At 35.6% G+C, this 22,932-nt stretch overlaps 1 protein-coding gene across 1 annotated transcript in view; it reads left to right on the top strand.

Moving 5' to 3' along the window:
- Positions 1–22,932, top strand: part of CCDC73 (coiled-coil domain containing 73) — a 151,001-nt gene that overhangs the window by 27,721 nt on the left and 100,348 nt on the right. The window contains exon 3 of the mRNA XM_043481470.1: positions 12,475–12,627. Within this exon, the coding sequence (XP_043337405.1) occupies positions 12,490–12,627 (138 nt within the window). The 5' untranslated portion in view covers positions 12,475–12,489. The remainder of the gene's footprint in view (positions 1–12,474; positions 12,628–22,932) is intronic.

The following is a 22,932-nucleotide window of genomic DNA, read 5'->3' as shown; positions in this document are numbered from 1 at the left end:
AGTGGTGGTGGGGATAGTCTTGTAGGACTGAGTCCTCAACCTATGAATTTGATTCTGTCTCTAGGTAGAGAATGTCAGAATTAAGATAAATTATAGGACACCCAGCTAGTGTTGCAGAAATGCTGGTGTATGGAAAACCTCTTCACATTTGGTGACTAGAATGGTCAGAAGTGAAGTATTGTGTATAAAGGAAAACAATAGTGTTGTTTTTTACAGTAACCATTCTGCTCCCTGGACGTGTTCTCCAGTCCTTTGTTTTCCTCTTGGCTCTACTTCTGGATTCTTGGCTCAGTTCTTTGAAAGGCTTTTCATTTTCCATGAGAAATAGTCTCTTTTTGCAACTGAGTAGCTGTTTCAGTCATGTTTTCCACCTGTAGAACTTTGTGGCCCAGAGGATCCTTCACTTTGAGCTGACTCAGTCTTTTTTAGTCCAAGCTGGTAGTGCTCCTACTAACACCATGAAAAGACAGAAACAAAAAAACTCACCAAAACCCAAAACCCATAAACTAACTCAGAACAAAAAGCATAACACTTTCTGGATTTCCTATGAATTTTTTCTCCAAAGCCACACCCATAATTCTAAGATAGACCTCTGTCTACTTTGGACATATCAGGCTGCTCTGAGATAATGCCCTTGAGATTCTTATATAGTAATAGTGCCTTGCATTTTCTAAGACATTAAAGGGTCTTGGTTTGATATTTATTCTGAACTCTTTCTTACTATGAGAATTTTTGTTGATTGGAGACTGGAAGTGTGAAATGGTTTTAATTTTCCAACCTAGCACATATTGGTCCCTTTATATTTCCTGCAGATTTGAATGAATGAACGTAAATAATTCCTTCTTAAATTTATCTGTCTTTACATACCTTTAATATTCCACTAGAAAAAAAAGACCAGTTGACCCTTGCAACATTCTACCTGGAAATCTCCTTAGTCATATTCACATTTTAATTAGGTATATTTTTGTTTTTCTTATCTTCCAAGTTGCCTTAGTCCTCTGGCCAGTTACTAGATTTACAGACTCTAGTAACACTTCCTCATTGCTCTTCCAGTTTTGCCTCTGCTTACCATGCAGTCCCCAAGTCAATGCTACATATTTTGGGTTTTTGTGTAGTATCATTCCATTTCTGATATTTTTTCTGTATCATTTACTTGTTGCTGAATAACAAACCACCCCAAACTAGGTGGCTAAAACAACAATAATTTATTGTTTCTCATAATTTTGTAGATTGGGATGTAAATATGTTGATTTTATTAGGCTATTTCATACAAGTATTATTTAATTGATGGGTTTGCTCAGGGCTGAGTTCAGATAGAAAAATTAGAACTCTTGGGTTTTTATGTTTTTTTCATTCCAGATTTCATAAAGCAGGGTTTTCTCTGGGGATTCTTCCAAGAGTTCAAAGGCAGAAACTACAAGACTTCTTGAAGCCTAAACTCTGGTACTCTAAACTCTGGTGTCAATTCTCACACATTCTGTTGATCAAAGAATTTTATATAGCTAGCCTAGATTCAAAAGAGAAAAGAAATACATTCCATTTCTGGATGGGAGAAGCAAGGAAGTCATTTTGCAAAGAGGTATGAGTGCTGAATGGGAGGATTTGTGGCTGTTAAACATGTATGTAAGAATATATACACAGTGTATAAAAAATTACCAGATAAGAGAGGTTTTTATGTTCATAAAACAGAAACAGGATGCTATGAAAAACACTACAGTTCTGTAACAGAAAAGAACTTTTGGACATTAAAAAGATAAATTCCAACAGGATGATTGGGAGATAAAAGGGAGGAGATCTCTCAGAAAGTGGAACAAAAGTACAATAAGATAGAAATAAGAAAATAGGAGAGAGAAGAAAATTAGATGATCAATATATGTGATTCAGCATCCTACTAAAAGGAGTTCCAGAGAGAACAGAGAATGAGGGGAGGATATTATGAAATAAATAGTATAGACTTCTTTTTCTATAACTGAGGCCAGACTGTCATATTAAGTATGAGGTAGGAATAGTGTAATTTTGAGACATTTTTACGTTAAAAGAACTTAGCTTCCATTCACCCACCCATAGGAAACTACTTGGGAGTTACTTTTTATCAAGACCAGGAAAAAAGCAAAAAAAAAGAAGGCATAGGAGACAGGAAACAGCAGTTCTATATAAGAAGATGTCAGTGGAAAACTGGAAAACAATGGCTGTGCATCCAGACTAGGCCAGGTTGGAGCAAGAGAATGGAAGGATGTGGGAGAATCATGACTGAAATAATTTGATGTTTTTGAAAACGTAAAAAAATTGTTGACTGACATTTTTTTGGAGCATTTGAAAAAAGTAAATAGCAGGTACAAAGCAAAATAAGAAATGGGAAAAAAAAGTCTTAACAGTTACTAAACTTGAGAACAACTCAAAAGGGCATAAAATGAATGATCCTTTTCTTGGTTTGGCAGTAAACAGCATTTGTGTGTGTGCTCAGTCGTGTCTGACTCTTTTTGTGACCCCATGGACTGTAGCCCACCAGGCTTTGCTGCCCATGGATTTTCCAGGCAAGAATACTGGAGTGGGTTTCCATTTCCTACTCTAGGTGATCTTCCTGACCCAGGGATTGAATTTACATAGTTACAATAATTTAAGCCAGTAGTTCTCAAAGGTTTAAAGATACTTTTAAAGATTATTAAAGATCTTAGAAAACTTTTGTTTATATGGGATATATCTTTTGCTGTTTTCTGTATGAGATGAGAATTTTTTTGATATTTATTCAAATAAAAATAAATCATAAACTGTAATGTGAAATGCCATTTTTATAAAAAAGAACATATTTTTCTAAACAAACTTAGTAATAAAAATGGCATTGTTTTCTATTTGTGAATCTCCTTCATATCTGGCTTAAAAGAACACAACTAGATTATTGCATTTGCTTTTACATTTTTCTGTTGCAGTATCATATTATGTAGCTTATGGAAAATTCCACTGTATACTAGTGAGAATATAAAAATAAAGGCATATAACACTGTAGTATTATAATGAAAATACTTTTAAAGTTGCAGACCCCCTTAAAGATCTTCTCACATTTTTATAACTATTGATGTAAACTGACCTTTGAGTCAACCTAAAATTGTGCTGTGAGTTTGTTGAGAAGATGGAAGAAGTGAGCTAAATTAATTAATATAACAGGATGTAAAAAAATACAGTAAAAATGGATACATTAAAAAGAAATAGAGTTAAAGCATTTAGAAATATTTAGGTATATATCAGAAGAAACAGCCAAAATAATTGAAAGTGGCTCTGGGAAGTGGGAATGGTGAAATGTAGACCAGCTGATCACTGTTTTCCAATGTTTGCTTTCTGGCTCTTTTTTCTTTCTTTTTTTTTTTTTTTTACACAAATGCAAATATTACTTTGGGTAAAATTAAAAATTAACAAAACACAGGAAAGAGAGAAAATTAAATGAGACATAACCCTGCCCTTAAGGGGTCATCTAATGTAAGAGTGATCTTATATACCAATTGTTGTTGTTGTTCGGTCACTCAGTTGTGACCCACTCTTTGTGACCCCATGGACTGCAGCAGGCCAGGCTTCCCTGTCCTTCATTATCTCCTGGAGTTTGCTCAAACTCATGTCCATTGGATCGATGATGCCATCCAACCATCTCATCCCCTGTTGCCCGCTTCTCTTCCTGCCCTCAATCTTTCCAAGCATCAGGGTCTTTTCCAATAAGTCAGCTTTTCACATCAGGTGGCCAAAGTATTGGAGCTTCAGCATCCTTCCTTCCAGTTACTGTTAAACATAGGTAGATGTACATAGTTATAATAGATTCTCAGTTACATGGTAGCATGATAGATTGTAATTCCTTGGCAACAGATAACAAAATTTTACTAAAGCTGCCTTAAACAAGAAGGACGTTTGTTGTCTTACATTATACAAGCACAGAGGCGGAGTAGATCCCTGCTGTGGTGGAGCTGCTGCCTGAGCAGTGTTGTTCCTTCTTTTTCACCACTCTGCCGTTCTCACTGCCCTCAAGCTGACTCCGCTTGTGGTCGTTTAAATAGGGCTTCAGCAATTCCAGGTGTTAAGATGAGACAGAACAATATCCAGCATAAGAAAAGACTCATTTCTTCCTGTGACTCCTAGGAGCAAAAAGAACTTTCTCAGAAGCCTCCCTTCAGAATACACTTTCCTTCTGAACTCTTTGACCAGGATTGAGTTGCTTGCCTATTTATAAATCAATCAGTGGCCACAGTAATGGAATTATGTAACTGGTTTAATTTAATCTTCTATGGTGAAGAAAATGTTTGGGAATTAACAACTGTGACTCCAGATATAAGACATATTTTAAGGTAGTTACATATTATTATAATTGCTCAGCAAAAGGAAAGAGAGAGTGGACATCCTTGTCTTGTTTCTGATCTTGGAGGAAGATCTTTCAGTTTTTTGCCATTATGATGTTAGCTGTGGGCTTGTCATATATGGTCTTTATTATGTTGAGGTAATAAAGAAGGGCAAAGCCAAAGACAGTTCAAACTATCACACAGTCGCACTCATCTCACACACTAGCAAAGTAACGCTCAAAATTCTCCAAGCTAGGCTTCAACAGTAGGTGAACTGAGAACTTCCAGATGTTCAAGCTGGATTTAGAAAAGACAGAGGAACCAGAGATCAAATTGCCACCATCCATTGGATCATAGAAAAAGCAAGAGGATTCCAGGAAAACATCTACTTCTGCTTCATTGACTATGCTAAAGCCTTTGACTGTGTGGATCAAAACAAACTGTGGAACATCCTTAAAGAGATGGGAATACCAGACAAGCTTCCCTGCCTCCTGCTAAACTAGTATGCGGGTCAAAAAGCAACAGCTAGAACTGGACATAGAACAACCGACTGGTTCCAAATTGGGAAAGGAGTACATCAAGGCTGTATATTGTCACACTGCTTATTTAACTTATATGCAGAGTACATCATGTGAAATGCTGGACTGGATGAAGCACAAGCTGGAATCAAGACTGCCAGGAGAAATATCAATAACCTCAGATATGCAGATGACACCACCCTTATGGCAGAAAGTGAAGAGGAATTAAAGAGCCTCTTGATGAAGGTGAAAAAGGAGAGTGAAAAAGCTGGCTTAAAACTCAGCATTCAAAAAACTAAGATCATGGCATCTGGTCCCATCACTTCATGGGAAATAGATGGGGAAACAGTGGAAATAGTGTCAGACTTTATTTTTCTGGGCTCCAGAATCACTGCAGATGGTGACTGCAGCCATGAAATTAAAAGATGCTTGCTCCTTGGAAGAAAAGCTACGACCAACCTAGACAGCATATTAAAAAGCAGAGACATTACTTTGCAGTCAAAGATCCGTCTAGTCAAAGCTATGGTTTTCCTAGTGGTCATGCATGGATGTGAGAGTTGGACTATAAAGAAAGCTGAGCACCGAAGAATTGATGCTTTTGAGCTGTGGTGTTGGAGAAGACTCTTGAGAGTCCCTTGGACTGCAAGGATATCCAACCAGTCCATCCTAAAGGAAATCAACCCTGAATATTCTTTGGAAGGACTGATGCTGAAGCTGAAACTCCAATACTTTGGCCACCTAATGTGAAGAACCGACTCATTGGAAAGACCCTGATGCTGGGAAAGATTGAAGTCAGGAGGAGAAGGGGATGACAGAGGATGAGATGGTTGGATGGCATCACCGACTTGATTGACATGAGTTTGAGCAAGCTCCAGGAGTTCATGATGAACAGGGAAGCCTGGCATGCTGCAGCCTGTGGGGTCGTAAAGAGTCCTACATGACTAAGGGACTGAACAAAAACAAATGTACTCATATGTTGAGGTACTTGTTTTGTTTTTTAATTGTTGTTATTTTAAGCCATTAGGTTTTGAGGGGGCTATTACAACCGATAAAGGATTTATATATTTAACTTTATACTTCCATACTCTTTTCCAAAGTGGTTTTACTAGTTTACACACTGACAGTGTCTGGGAGTTTCCATTGTTTCGCTTCTTCACTAATATTTGGTAATGTCCAATTTTAAAATTTTTGTTAGTCTGATGAGTAGGTTTGTGGAATCTTGGAGTTTTAATTTTCATTTTCCTAATTACCAATGAAACTGAGCACATTTTCCTGTGTATATTGGCTATTTGAAAATCGTCTTTTATGAAGTACCTGTTTAAATACTTTGCATACTTTTCTGTTAGTTTATCTGTCATTTTTTTTCTTACTACATTTAAAATATATTCTTGGTGTTAGTCTTTTTTTTGGTTATATGTGTTAAAAATAACTTTTTCCAGTTTGTGATTTATCTTTTTATTCTCTTTGATATTTTTTGGTGAACAGAAGTTTTTAATTTCAGTAGTAAAGAGATTAGTCTTTTGCTTCATTACTAGTGCTTTTGGTGTCTTGTTTAAAAAAAATCCTTCCTCAGTTCAGGAGCAACTAGTATATTCTGTAGTATCTCACAACAGGATTATACTTTTGCTTTAAAATTGGTTCTCTGATCTGCTTGGGATTATCTTTGCATATTATGTGAAGCAGGGGTCAAGTTTCACTTTTTTTCTGAAATAGATGTGTAGTCATCCCAGAACTATTTATTGAAAATAAGTAATCCTTCCTTGTCTATATCATATATAAATATGTGTACACACACAGGAACATCCATTGGTCTGGATTCCCGGTTTTATTTCATAGGTCTTTCTGTATTTTCCTGCAACATTGCCACATTGTCTTAATTGCTCTAGTGCTATAATAAAACTTAATAATTGAAGAACAAGTCTTCCCATTTTTTAAAAGAGTATCTTGGCTATTCTTCATCATTTGCATTTCTGTTTCCATATGAATTTAAAAATTATGTTACTAAGTTTTGCAAGAACTATTAGGGTTTGTCTGAGATTGCATTGAATTGAGTTTTTCAATTTGGGGATAATTGGCTTCTTTTCACTTTTGAGGCTTCTGGTATATGAATATGGTATTTGTCTTCATTTATAGATATTATTTAATCACGCTTTATATTTTTCTGCCTAAAAATCTTAAACATGTTTTGTTAGATTTATTCTAGCTATTGCAAATGTTATTTTAAGTTTTATTCCCAAGATTTTTTTCTTAGTGTACAGGAATACAGTTGGTTATTGTGTATTATTTTTATTTCCCTCTAGTTTGCTAATTCTCTTATTTGTTCTAGTATGTCATTTGTAGTTTTAAAAAGTTATTTTTATTCACAGTTACTTCATCAGTGAATTGCTTTTCAGTCTATATAGCTTTTATTTCTTTTTCTTGCTTTCTCATACTACCTTTAATAAAATGTGTGGTAATTGAAATTCTTGTCTTATTCATGATCTCAAAGAGAATGCTTTCAATATTTTACTATTAAGCATGATGTTGCTGAAACCTTTTTGTAGATTCTGCTGATTAAGGAAATTCTCATTTGCTTATTGTTTTCTGAGAGCTTTAAAAAATATGATAAACAATAGTTGCATATTTTTAGATGCTTTTAAAAAAAATCTGTGATTGTGTAGTTTTTTTCTTTTAACATCTTAGTATATAGAATTACATTAACTGATTTTCTATTGTTAAATTTTACGTTTCTGTGGTAAACTTACTTTATTATCATACATCATTTTTATCCATTGTTAGCTTCAGTATGTGCTATTATTTTGTTTAGAATGTGGGTCTACTTTCATGAGCTATACTGGCCTATAATATTTCACTTCCATATTTTGATTCCTTGTTTTGGTATTATCTGTATGGTTTAAGTCCTTTGAAATTTTTCTAACACTTTACTGTGCTATCTGTAGATATGGATTTTTAAAAATCCATTGTGGACTAACTATAATTTTTTCCTCTATAATAAAATAGAATTTGTTTCAATTAAATATACATATACTATGTACATTAAAGAGGATAACTGTAGCTTTAAGGATGCATATCAAAAGTATTAGAGGTGCTCTGTAAAGGTTTGGAAAAGGAATGGAATTAGAAAACAAGCACAAAGTATTCAAGTACAAAATTCTGCATGGACTAAAGAGGTGAGCCGTGAACTGAGTACAACTAATTTAACATGAGATTAAAACAAAGTGACCCTTTTCTCTTCAGTTGCTCAATCAGAATTAAATCAAATGCAGCATTTTTTGATTCATTGGTATTCTTGATCTGAAGCTTGGTGTTTTCTTCAGTTTTGGATAATTCTCAGTTATTAGGTCTTCAGAATATAGCCTATTTCTCTCTTCCTATGGGAATGCTTTTATAGCCTCTCACTTTATATTTCATCTTTCTTAACTTTCTTCTGTACTTTCCATTTTTTAATTTCCTTCCTGAATCCTCCATATTGTACCTGATTTATTTTCTAGTACACTGATTCTCTTTTCAACTATGTCTAGTCTTCTGCCAAACATATGGATTGAGTTATCAACTGTTGATTATATATTTTTCATGACTAGAGATTATACTGGGATCTTTAAAAAAAATCTGGTATTCTTTGCAGATATAATAGTTTCAACCTTGAGTTTATTTCTTTAAACATACTAAGCATATTTGTTTTTAAAGTCTGTTTGTGATAATGCCAGAAATCTACGGTATGTGTGTGCCTGTTCTTGTTATCTGTTTTTTTTTAAACTTGTTCTCATAATGCAATGCTTCTTTCCATGCCTAATTATCTTTTTGTGCTACTCACTCTCCCTGAAAAATTATCCAGAAGATTCCTTGAATACCTACAATAAAGAGAGAGACTTTTTATTTGCTTAATCGGCACTTCCAGTATGGAAATATTTAAAATCATATTCACAGATTGATATTTTTCACTATCCTATAAAGTAACTTTCGTTAACAAATTCATCTGAAGTTAAGTTTTTAAAAACTTCTTGGGATGATACTTCTGTTTAATCTTCTCTTTGTTCCTCTCCCCCTCCCTTTTATCCTTTATGCTTTATTTGCTTGGCACCAAAGTAACTCTCGTATTGAGGATGGTTATTTTTGCTTTAATTTTATCTGAGAGTTAACTCTCCTGAATTCTACTTAATACAGTTGGTTTTTTTATTAGACTCCCTGCTTTGGCAGTCCTTAAGTTTGAATTCTGTATCTCTTAAGCCAGAGGCCACCAAAGCTGTTACCAAATTTGATACCCATGTAACATTCATCAGCACATTCAATAAGACAGTTTCATTCACTGAACATAATAAAACACTTAAAAACAGCAGTTTTCATTCATGTGTCATGTAAGGCTGTCAGATGAAAAGTATTCCTTATAATGGGCCATTGTCCAAGAAATCCATTTCACTCTGAAAGTAGATTCCAACCCTTTGCTCACCTTTTCAGTCTCTCTCAAACAAGTTTCACAACAGAAAAATATTTGTGAGCAGAGAAGTCAAATTCAGGAAGAAACTTAGATTCCTTTTTTGTATTCTCCTGCCAGTAACTTCATAATCACAGAGTTGGGTTTGGTAAACTTTAAAATTCTATTGACCTGGGACTTCCCTGGAGATCCAGTGTTTAAGACTCTGTGCTTCAGCTGCAGGGGGTGCGGGTTTGATTCCTGGTCGGGGAACTTAAGATCCCGCATGCTGGGCCGTACAGCCAAGAGAAAAAAAAAAATCTATTGACCTAATCAGTGAGCGTCATTAAGCTATAACAACATAAAATTCATAGTCAAAATACCTTGATTTATAGAGACTAATAGGAACTTGAGACGATAAAAGTGTTGATATTTTATTAAAATAAAGGCAATTTAAAAACATGAACAGCAAAAAAAAAAAAAAACATGAACAGCATCATACATCATTTAGTAATGCAGAACTCTATCTTAGTCATCTCTGAAAACTTGAAAGGGCTACGATATCTTGATTTCATTAAAATGGAAGAACATTAGGTTCCCAAGCACTGCAAAGACAGTACAATATAGTGTTTGGGGCAGGGACTCCGGAGTCAGTGTGTCCGTTTTCAAGTTCTACTTTCACCACTTACTAGCTGCGAAATCTCTGGAAGTTTACTAACCTCTCTGTTCCTCAGTTTCTTCACCTGCAAAAATGGGGATGATGATTTTACCTATCCAAGAAAGATTTGTTTTGAGGATTGAGTTATAATTATATTTGAGCTGTGACCCCCACCTGGCAGGTAGTATGTGTCCTTTAAGTGTTAACTGTTATTTCTGAACAACCATTTGTCTAAAAGCCTTCACCTGAACACATGAATTAGCAATAGAATGGAAAACTGAAAGGGAATGGAATACTTCATTTCTGTTAAGAGGGAATAGTGGGAAACTTGAAGATAAAATATGTTCCCATTGCTCTCTTCTTACTGATATCTCTTGATACATTACCACAAGTTGTGGAACCACTCCTCAGCTCCAGAGCACATATCCACTTACCTTGATGTCTGCTCCATTTGGACATCCAAAATCCATATCCAAAACCGAGCTCCTGAACTTCCCAGCCCTGCCTCCCCAAATGCTCCAGCCTGCAGTCTTCCCTCCACTGTTCAATCCACCCAGGTGGTGCTCAGGCCAGAAACTTCAAAATTATCCTTGACTCTTCTCTTTGTCTCACCTCACATGCAATCCATCAGTCAATCCCACTGGCTAGGTCTTTGATACTTTTAAGATTTTAAAAATATTTTATTTGGAATTGTTAATTGTTTTTAGTTGGACTGTTAGTCCAAATAACATAGCCCATTATTTTTAAGAATGGAAGTTTCCCTTTTAGAAAGTTCCTTACATACACAGTTGTGATGGTTAATTTTTTTGTCAAGTCGGCTATGTCACAGTACCCAGATACTTGGTCAGACGTCTGTATCTATGAAGATAATTTTTAGATGAGATCAACATTTAAATCAGTAGACTTCGAGTAAAGCAAATTACCCTTTAAAATGTGGATGGGCCTCATCTAATCAGTTGAAGGTTGTAAGAAAAAAAGATTGAGGTTCCCTAAGGAAGAAGGAATTCTGCTTCCAGATTGCCTTTGAACTTGAGTTGCAATATTACCTCTTTCCTGGGTCTCCAGCCTTTTGGCCTGTCCTAAAAATTTTCGATTTGTCAGTCCCCACAATCACATAAACCAATTCCTTGAAATAAACCTTTCTATACATGTACTCTATTAGTTCTCTTTTCTCTGAAGAACACTTACTAGTATAATACCTATCAGGATGGCTAAAATAAAAAGTAGTAATAATACCGAATATTGGTGGGGCTTTGGAGAAACTGAACACTTGTACATTGCCAAGTGGGGTGTAAAATGGCATAACCACTCTGGGAAATAGTTTGACAGTTTCTTTTAAAACTGAAAATTGACTCAATATTCAGCCCAATAGTTACACTCTTGGACACTTATCCCTAAGAAATGAAGACATTTGTTCATGTAGAAACTTGTACATGAATGTTCATAGCAGCTTTATCCATAAGAGCCAAAAACTGAGAACAACTCAGATGTCTTTCAATGAGTGCATGGTTAAACCATAGTATGTCTATACCGTGGAATAGTGCTCAGCAATAGAAAGGAACGAACTATTGATATGCACAACAATGTGGATGAATCTCAGTGTAATTATTATGAGTGAAAAAAGTCCAGTCTCAATGGGTTGCATGATATATGATTCAATTTATATAATATTCTGGAAATAATAAAATTAGAGAGAGAAAAGATCAGTGTGGTGGGTATGGAGACAAAGAAGCTGCACAAGGGAGCCTGTGTTGATGGTACAATTCTATATCTTGATTGTAGTGGTAGTTGAATGAAGCTATATGTATAATAAACTTTCACAGAATTATAAACGCAGACACATACACAAACTAGTATATGTATAATCAGTAAAATCATCATAAGCTCTCTGAGTTGTACCAGTGTCAGATACACAGTTTTATTATTGTCCTGTTACTATACAAAATGTTAACATTAGGAGAGGCTGAGCGAATGGTGCATAGGACTCATTGTACATTTCTTTGCAGCCACTTGTGAATCAGTTATTAGAATGAAAAGTTTAAAAGAAAAGCTTCTTGTAGCCTGATTCATACCTTTTTCTGGGTTGAGAAAGACGTTTAAATGCCTTGGTTTTTAGCAAAAGGCAGTTATCACATTCCCCCTTTCCCAACTTTGTTGGGTTTAAAGATTGCATTTCTGTTAATTAGTATTCACACTGTCCTTAAAAAGGCTTTATATCAAAGCAAAGTTAAGAAGCACAGTATCTATCTCGGACTTGGTATGATCAGGTTAGTACTGAGCCAAGCCCTGTCTGTAACATTAGGAATTCAGTCTTTGGGTGTTTAGGAGCAGAAAATTTGTTCTCAAGGGTACTAAGGTAACAGAAAAAGCGTCAGCCACTGAGAAATAGAATAGGATCATTGTTGCTGAGTGTTTTGTGTATCAAGATCAGAATAACAGTGATGACAAAACTGTTATTCAGTGTTAAACCTGGAGGGTTACGGGATACAAGTTGTTTTATTTTTATGTAACTGTGCTTTACTTGAAAAGCCTAAATAAATTTTTTTCAGTTAAAACCTTTTTATATTACAGGAAATAAATGTTAATATGGAGAACGATTTTAAGACTGAGTCAGCATCATCTGCCTTCTCTCTTCAAAGTTCTTCAGAGACATTGTTTTCTATTCAGCTATTAGATTTCAAAACAAGTTTACTGGAAGCATTAGAAGAATTACGTATGAGAAGGGTAAGTTTCTTTTTAAAATGTTAAGTCAGAGAAATTGGTTTTGTTCATTTTTTTTTTTATCTTAAGGAGACAGAAAGACAACAAAATAGCTTCTTATTTAGAAAATCTACTTAGAAATCTAACCTCGCTAATGGAGTACAAGAGAAAAGGTCAGATTTAGTCAACATCTGGAGGTGGAAAAGAAGTTATAAACTAAGGTAAAAAATAACAGATTTGGCAAGCTAGCTAGCATTGAGTGCCTTGGAATGCATAGATAGTATTACAGTTGGATACTGTGACTGATAAAAAAAAGAACTGCTGTTTCAGAAGAATACAGTTTTGATAGATGCTAATGAAATGATTAAATGACTAAACAAATAACATGATTAAGTGACAGAATAAATATATGTAGTATTTTGACTTCAAATAATAAAATATCCCTGTTTTTAAAAATAATAACCCTGAGATTTTTAGAAAGGGGATATCTAGTATTTAATTGTAAAAGATGTTTGGTTTTAGCAGGAGATTTGTATTGGACAAAAATCCTTAAAAGCATTTCATTTTTGAGACTCTGTAGGTCTGAATTTGCAGAACAAGTTGTCAGCTCTGTGTTAGATTTGAGTTGGTAAGATTCTGAAATGAAAAAAATAAATTCTTAATCGTTGTAATAATGATCTAGGGATGAAGTAATTAGGACTTACATAGAGAGGTAGATTCTCTCTAAAATTTGGTGACTTCTTGGAAATAAAGTAAAAGTAGGAGTAAAAAAAAAAATCTGAAACATTTTTCTTGTATGAACCCTGTTTTAAGATTTTAAAATATTGAAATTTGTTGTCATAATAAGAAAATTTAATTACCACAATGTTCATCCTATATATAAAGCTACTTTCAACCAATATAACAAAAGTCTATTAAACAAAGAAGAAATTCCACTTTAAAAAATAGATACCTTGGATAAGTATTGAAAAGAACTTTTTATAAAACTAGCTTAAAATAGTATCTTTTCTAGTACAGTCCCCTACTATTATTGTGTTGCTGTTGATTTCTTTTTTTATGTCTGATAATATTTGTCTTATATATTGAGGTGTTCCTACATTAGGTGCATATATATTTATAATTGTTATATCTTCTTTGATCTCTTGATCTGTGTAGTATCATTCTTTGTCTCTTCTGATGGTCTTACTCTTTATTTTAAAATCTATTTTGTCTCATATAAGTCTTGCTTCTCTGGCTTTCTTTAGGTTTCCATTTGCATGCAATACCTTTTTCCATCCCCTCACTTTGAGTTTATATGTGTGTCTTTAGATCTGAAGTGAGTCTTTTATAGACAGTATATATATGGGTTGTGTTTCTGTATCCATTTAGCCACTCTATGTCTTTTGGTTGGAACATTTAGCTCATTACATTTAAGGTAATTATCATTATATATGTTCTTATTGACATTTTGTTAATTGTTTTGGATTTAGTTTATAAGCCTTTCTTCCTCTTTATTCTGTTGTGATTTGATGACTATCTTTAGAGTTATGTTTGCATTTCTTTTTCTTGTGTATATCTATTACAGATTTTTGGTTTGTGGTTTACTATGAAGCTTTTGTATAGCAATGTGTATATATTCTTTTTTTTTTTTTTTTTGATTGTTTTAATTTACTCATCTCTTAATTTCAAATGCATTTTTAAAACCCTACATTTATACTCTACTCCCCTAATTATTGCTGTTGTTGATAGCATATTTTGCATCTAATCATTTTGTGTATCCCTTAAATGCTTATTGTGGATATAAATAATTTGCTATTTTTGTCTTTCAGCACCCTACTAACTTTGTATGTGGATGATTTCCTGCCTTTACTGTTTCTTTCCCTTTACCAATGAGCTTTTTCATTTCCTAATTTTCTTGTTTCCAGTTGTGGCCTCTTCTTTTTTCTCCTAGAGAAGTTCCTTTAACCATTGCTGTAAAGGAGAAGATATTTGCAAGTGATATGACCAATAAAGGGTTAATATCCAAAATGTATAAACAGCTCGTATAACTCAACATCGGAAAAGCAAACAACCTGTTTAAAAATAGGCAGGCGAACTGAGTAGATGTTTTTCTAAGGAGGATATGCAGATGGCCAACAGGCACATGAAAAGAAGCTCAACATTGCTAATCATTAGGGAAATGCAAATCAAAACCACACTGATTCATACCCATCAGAATGGCTGTCATCAAATAGAACAAAAATAACAAATGCTGGCAAGGATGTGGAAAAAAGGGAACCCTCATGCACTGTTGGTGGGAATGTAAATTTGATGTAGCCACTATGGATAACAGTATGGAGATTTCTTGAAGAACTAAAAATAGGACTGCCGTATGACCCAGCTGTCGCACTCCTGGGTATATATTTGAAAGAGCTCAAATGCTAATTCAAACAGATGCATGTACTCCGATGTTCAGAGAAGCGTTATTTAGTTGCCAGGATATGGAAGCAATCTAAATGTCCATCAGCAGATGAATGGATAAAGAAGTTATGGTGTATACACACACACACACATATATCCATCCATCCATTCATTCGTCCATACATGTACAATGGAATACTAAAAGTGAAAATGTTAGTTGTTTAGTCGTGTCTGACTCTTTGCGACCCCATCAAATGTAGCCCACCAGGCTCCTTTGTTCATGTAATTCTCCAGGCAAGAATACTGGAGTGGGTAGCCATTTCCTTCTCCAGGGTATCTTCACAACTAAGGGATTGAACCCAGGTCTCCTGCATTGGAATACTACTACAATACCACAATGGAATACTACTAATCCATAAAAAATGAAATTTTGCCATTTGCAGCAACATAGATGAACTTGGAAGGCATTATGCAAAATGAAATAAGTTAGAGAAAGTCAAATACCATATGACGCCACTTAAATGTGGAATTTAAAAGTTACAACAGACTAGTGTGTGTGTGTGTGTGTGAAGGTCGCTTAGTTGTGTCTGACTCTTTGTGACCCCATGGACTGTATAGTCCATGGAATTCTCCAGGCCAGAATACTGGAGTGGGTAGCCTTTCCTTCTCCAGGGGATCTTCCCAACCCAGGGATTGAACCCAGGTCTCCCACATTGCAGGCAGATTCTTTACCAGCTGAGCCACAGGGGAAGCCCAAGAATACTGGAGTGGGTAGCCTATCCGTTCTCCAGGGGATCTTCCCGACCCAGGAATCGAACCAGGGTCTCCTGCATTGTAGGCAGATTCTTTATCAACTGAGCTATGAGGGAAGCCCAACAGACTAGTGAATAAAACAGAAAAGTTGACTCATAGATAAAAAGAACAAACTAGTGGTTACTAGTAGGGATAGGAAAGGGAGGAGGAGGGACATACAGGGGTAGGTGAAAAAAAGGGTTACTATGAGGTTATGTGAAAAAGACGCTTGCTCCTTGGAAGGAAAGCCATGACAAACCTAGACAGTGTGTTAAAAAAGCAGAGCCATCACTTTGCCAACAAAGGTCCATCTAGTCAAAGCTATGGTTTTTCTAGTAGTCATGTACAGATGTGAGAGTTGGACCATAAAGTAAGCTGAGCACTGAAGAATCGATGCTTTTGAACTGTGGTGTTGGAGAAGACTCTTGAGAGTCCCTTGGACTGCAAGGAGATCAAATCAGTCAGTCCTAAGGGAAATCAACCCTGAATATTCATTGGAAGGACTGATGCTGAAGCTGAACCTCTAATACTTGGACCACCTGATGCGAAGAGCCAGTTCACTGGAAAAGACCTTGATGCTCGGAAAGATTGAAGGTAAAAGGAGAAGGGGCGGCAGAGGATGAGATGGTTGGGCAGCATCACCAACCTGATGGGCGTGAATTTGGGCAAACTCCGGGAGATTGTGAAGGACAAAGAAGCCTGGAATGCTGCAGTCCATGGGGTGACAAAGAGTTGGACATGACTTTGCGACTGAAAAAAAACAATGCAAAATCATGTATGTGAAACTTTGGAGAATTGTGAAGCATTGTAGGATTTGAAGAATCTTTCATTCAGTAATAATAATAAAAAGCACAAATGGGAAATCTTAAAAGCAGTCAGAAGTGGGAAAAGATTCACTATTTTCAAAAGAACAATAATACTATTAATAGTGGACTTCTTGATAATAATTGTTCAGTCCAGGAGATAGTGGCATGATACTTTAAAGTGCTTAAAAGAATCCTGTTCCCCTCAAAACAGCCTCAAAAATGACATCATGAGTACTGAACGAGTTTTTCTAAGTGGAAGCAGTAATATGTAAGTCTTCATACTAGGCAGTGCATTTGTATGGCATTCTGGAAGAGGCAAGACTATGGGAATGGGAAACAAATCAATAGTTGCCAGGTGTTGAAGGATGGGATAGGGATTATCTATAAATGGAATGCATAAGAGAATTTTGAGGAGTGATGGACTCTTCTGTATGGTACAGTGTATGGTAGAAACACTTCTCCACACTTCTGTCAAAATCCATAAAACTGTACACCACAGTGAACTATACTATATGCAACCTTTATAAAAATTCAGCCAGAGTGTGGGGAGAATTTCAGGATGGAATGCAGACTGTGAAAATATATGTAACAGTTTCATCATTACTTCAGTGAAAGACATGGGTGGGAGAAGAAGCTGATTTAAGAACTTTAGAGACTGTACTTTAAGTTGATCAGTTCAGTTGCTCAGTCATGTCCGACCCTTTGTGACCCAAGGACTGCAGCACGCCAGGCTTCCCTGTCCATCACCAACTCCTGGACCTTGCTCAAACTCATGTCCATCAAGTCGGTGATGCCATCTAACCATCTCATCCTCTGTCATGTTGAGTTGATACTGTAAGGCTGAAGACAAAAATGCTTAAATGTTTGCATTAAACACTCTCTGGTTGACAGATTTATTTTTCATGGGTGTAATACTGAGACTACTTATAGCTATGCTAGGGTTGAACAAATTAAGCAAGTTATAGAGCTGGGTAGAATTTTTTTCTTCTGTTGAAGGAAGAAATTACAAATAAGTATGTGTTGGGGGAGGCTAGAATGAATTCTGTGGTGTGGGATTAAAGTTGAAGATATCAGTATGAACTCATTTAGTATAAACAGATACAGAAATACAGACATGTATACACATTGGTTAGACTATATACATAGATTTTCTGGCTATGCTGAGAGGACATAGAGGTAGCAACACTCCCATAGCAGGAACCATCTATAAGTGCTCACTTTTTGGTTCTAAATGTCATTATCTAATAGAGGAACCAGGACCCCTTGAAGAACTGGCTTATTCTAGAGTTGGATATCTTGTAGTGCTGGAAGGTACTTTAAGAAGGTACTTAAAACAGCATGTCAGAAGGGTACAGAAACCAGCCTGGAAGAATTCCCATGAACATAGCTGGAAGAATTTGAGCAACAAAATAAATGATGATAGTATTGGATTGTAACCCAAAGAATAAAATAAATATCCATTATACTCTACTAACATAAGTGAATGATAAAATAAATAAATGAGGGAGATGGGGCAAATCTTTTATTCCAATTAATAAATGTAGGAGGAAGGAAACCTTCCCTTAAAGAAGGTTTCCCTTAAAGAAACCACCCTTAAAGCATCACAGTAATAATTACTGCAGGCAGGATCCCCTGATGAATGCTAAAATTAGTGGATGGAACTTTAACGAGAAATAGAATAGTTGCAGTACCTTTCCCAAATTGTTTAGTAAGTTACTGTGGTGGTTTTACACATGTTTACAAATTGCTTGATATTCTTTTCTCTAGGAAGTGAAGCTTAATTTCCCTCGCCTTGATTGTGGATTAAGTTTTAACAGATAGGAAATATAAAGGGAAAAATAGTTTACTGTGGAGAAACTTGGCAAATGCCACTTTAACTAAGTGGTTAAGTTTAAGATCCCCAGAAAGAATTGATGTGGTTCAGTAATTCATGTGAACATCAGGTACTCATGTTATGATGTGATGAGAAGGGAACTTTACTGCTGTGGTATTCTTCTTGAAACCTAATCATGAAAAAATATCAGACAAACACCATATGTGGAAAATTCTACAGGATATCTCATCAATGTTTGTCAGAACAAGGTCATAAAATACAAGAGAGAAATTATTACAGATTGGAGGAGTCTGAGGAGACATGATTAACTGTAACATGGTGTCCCATATTATATCCTGATACAGATATTGGTGGAAAAACTAGTGAAATGTGAAGAAACCTTTTAGTCTAATCAATAATATTGTAACAATGTTATTTTCTTAACTTTGATAAATGTACCCTACTTATGTAAGATTTTAATGTTAGGGAAGCTGGGTAAGGGTATATATGAACTCTACTATCTTTATAAGTCTTCTGTAAGTCTAAAATAATTTCAAAATAAAAAGTTTGTAAAAGGAAATTTAGACATTGAAACTGAAAGTTCAAGAAATATTATAGTGCAAATCAATATGATTCTTTTTTTTTTAATTTTAAAGAGATAGTAAGCAAGCAAAACTATATTTGATCATTCATTTAATATTTCCTGAACACTTATTCCAGGATTTAGAGAATATAATACCATGTAATAAATAAGGACTGCAGAAGATACTGTGAGTCTGGACAAGGAAATGTCTAATTTTACTAAGGGGAGTGAGGAAAGCTTCATAGAAGAAGTAACTGATGCAGAGATGTTGTGAATGAGTAGGAATTTCGGACCAGTCTTTTTCAGGGTTTATCAGTTATGTTGTTCTTTTCAAGGAATTCATTTTCCCCTTTGATTCTCTCTGTTGCAAGTTGTTTTGTGTTTTATTACTATCCATTCTTATCTTTATTATTTCCTTACTTTGTTTAATTTGTTATTCTTTTTGTCTTGAACTTCTAGAGATGGTATTTAGTTGATTAGTTTTCACGTTTTTTCCTTTTCTAATGTACGGCATTTAAGACTCTAAACTTTTCTCTTAGCATGCCTTTAGTTGGATCCCACAATTTTATGTAGAGTCATTAACTATATTATCTACATCTTTACTATCATTCATTTCAGATTACTTTCTAATTTTCATTGTAATTTATTCTTTGACCCATGCATTATTTAGATGTGTACTACTACTTCTACAAATATTTGAGAGTTTCATTTTACTTTTTATTAACTTTAAAAAATGATATTTTGGATAATTTTATGTCAGATTATAAACTTTACATAATTTCAGTCACTTAATATTTGTGGAGCTTTGTTCTCTAGTCCAGCATATAATCAAGTTTGGTGAATAGGCCAACAGAGATGAACTTGAAAAATATATAATATGTATGCTGTATTTCTTGGGTGCAATATAGAATGACTGTGAATTTGGTCAACTTTGTCAATCTTGTTCACATCTTCTGTATAATTATTATTATTTTTTTGTCTGCATTTTTCTTCTCCTTTTTCTTTTTCTGTACATATTTCAGTCTGGTTATTTTTTCCCCTTCCTTTCAGTTAATGAATTTTCAGTTTATGTAGTTTGCTGATTAGGTCAATCTATTGAGTTCTTAATTTTCCTTCTTATATTTTCAGTCCTAATATTTTCATTGGTTCTTCTTTTATAATTTTCATTCCTCTGCTGAAATTGATATTGTCATATAGTTTCTTGCATATAATTTCATATATTTAAAGTCTAGATCTATATATAGTATATATATCTATGAACAGTAAGAAAAAGCAAAAAGATATGACTCCAGAATATGAGCCCCCAAGTTGGTAGGTGTCCAATATGCCACTGGGGAAGAGCGGAGAAGTAGCTGCAGAAAGAATGAAGAGTCTGGGCCAAAGTGGAAATGACACTCAGCTGTCGATGTGTCTGGTGGTGAAAGTAAAATCTGAGGCTATAAAGAACAGTATTGCGTAGGAACCTAGAATAGTTAGGTTCATGAATCAAGATAAATTGGATATGGTGAAGCAGGAGATAGTGTGAGTGAACATTGACATTTTAGGAATCAGTGAACTAAAATGGACAGCAATGGGTGATTTTAATTCAGATGGCCATTATATCTACTAATGTGGGCAAGAATCCCTTAGAAGGATTGGAGTAGCCCTTATAGTCAACAGAAGAGTCTGAAATGCAGTACTTGGGTGCTATCTCAAAACCAACAGAATGATCTCTGTTCATTTCCAAGGCAAACAATTCAACATCACAGTAATCCAAGTCTATGCCCCAACCACTAAGGCCAAAGAAGCTGAAGTTGAACGGTTCTGTGAAGACCTACAAGACTTTGTAGAACTAACACTAAAAAAAGATACCCTTTTCATCATAGGGGATTGGAATACACAAGTAGGAAGTCAAGAGATATCTGGAATAACAGGCAAGTTTGGCCTTGGAATACAAAATGAACCAGCACAAAGGCTGAGTTTTGCCAGGAGAACACATTGGTCATAGCAAACACCCTCTTCCAACAACACAAGAGACGACTCTACACATGGACATTACCAGAGGGTCAGTATTTAAATCTGATTGATTATATTCTTTGCAGCCGAAGATGGAGAAACTCTACAGAGTCAGCAAAAACAAGATCGGGAGCTGACTGTGGCTCAGATCATGAGTTTCTTATTTAAAAATTCACGCTTAAATTGAAGAAAGTAGGGAAAACCACTAGGCCATTCAGGTATGACTTAAATCAAATCCCCTATGATTATACAGTAGAGGTGATGAATCAAGGGATTAGATCTGGTAGACAGAATGCCTGAAGGTTTGTAATATTGTTTAGGAAGCAGTGACCAGAACCACCCCCAAGAAAAAGAAATGTGAGAAGGCAAAATGGTTGTCTGAGGAGGCCTTACGAATAGCTGAAAAAAGAAGAGAAATGAAAGGGAGGGGAGAAAGGGAAAGATATACCCAACTGAATGCAGAGGTCCAGAGAATACCAAGGAGGGATAAGAAAACCTTAAGTGAACAATGCAAAGTAATGGGGAAAAACAATAGAATGGGAAAGACTAGAGATCTCTTCAAGAAAATTGGAGATACCAAGGGAACATTGCATACACAGATAGGCACAGTAAAGGACAGAAACAGCAAGGACCTAAGAGAAGCAGAAGATATTAAGAAGTGGTGGCAGAAGACACAGAAGAACTATACAAAAAAGGTCTTAATGACCCAGATAAGCTTTACTGGTGGCTCAGGTGGTAAAGAATCTCCCTGCATGCAGGAGACATGGGTTCAGTCCCTGGGTCAGGAAGATTCCCTGGAGAAGGAAATGGCAACCCACTCCAGTATTCTTGCCTGGAGAATCCCATGGACAGAGGAGCCTGGTGGGCTACAATCCATGGGGTCACAAAGAGTCAGATATGACTTAGCAACTAAACCACAAACTCTGATGGTGTGGTCACTCATCTAGAACCAAACATCCTGGAATGTGAAGTCAAGTGGGCTTCAGGTAGCATTATTATGAACAAAGCTAGTGTAAGTGATTGAATTCGAGCTGAGCTTTTTCAAATCCTAAAAGATGATGCTGTGAAAGTGCTACACTCAATATGCCAGCAAATTTGGAAAACTCAGCAGTGGCCACAGGACTGGAAGAGGTCAGTTTTCATTCCAATCCCAAAGAAAGACAGAGCCAAAGAATGTTCAAACTACCACACAGTTGTGCTCATTTCATGTGCTAGCAAGCTAATGCTCAAAATCCTTCAAGGTAGGCTTCAGCAGTATGTGAACTGAGCACATCTAGATGTACAAGCTGGATTTAGGAAAGGTGAGGAAAAAGATCAAGTTGCCAACATCCGTTGGATCACAGAAAAAGCAAGTGAATTCCAGAAAAACATCTACTTCTGTTTCATTGACTATGCTAAAGTCTTTGACTGTGTGAATCAACAACAAACTGTGGAAAATTCTTAAAGAAATGGGAGTACCAGACCACCTTACCTGTCTCCTGAGAAACCTGTATGCAGGTCAAGAAGCAATAGTTAGAATCAGACATGGAATAATGGACTGGTTCCAAATTGGGGAAGGAGTACATCAAGGCTGTATATTGTCACCCTGCTTATTTAACTTATATGCAGAGTACATCATGTGAACTGCCGGGCTGGATGAAGCACAAGCTGGAATCAAGATTACTGGGAGAAATATCAGTAACCTCAGATATGCAGATGATATCACTCTAATGGAATAAAGCAAAGAGGAACTAAAGAGCTCCTTGTAAGAGTGAAAGAAGAGAGTGAAAAAGCTGGCTTAAACTCAGCGTTCAAAGTACTAAGATCATGGAATCCAGCCCTACCACTTCATGGAAAATAGATGGGGAAAAAGTGGAAACAGTAACAAATTTTATCTTCTTGGGCTCCAAAATCAAATCACTGCAGAGGGTGACTGCAGCCATGAAATTAAAAGACGCTTGCTCCTTGGAAGGAAAGCTGTG

Source organism: Cervus canadensis, chromosome 11, assembly GCF_019320065.1.
Source record: "Cervus canadensis isolate Bull #8, Minnesota chromosome 11, ASM1932006v1, whole genome shotgun sequence".
Lineage (NCBI taxonomy): Eukaryota > Metazoa > Chordata > Mammalia > Artiodactyla > Cervidae > Cervus > Cervus canadensis.
This window is presented reverse-complemented; position numbering and strand designations above follow the sequence as displayed.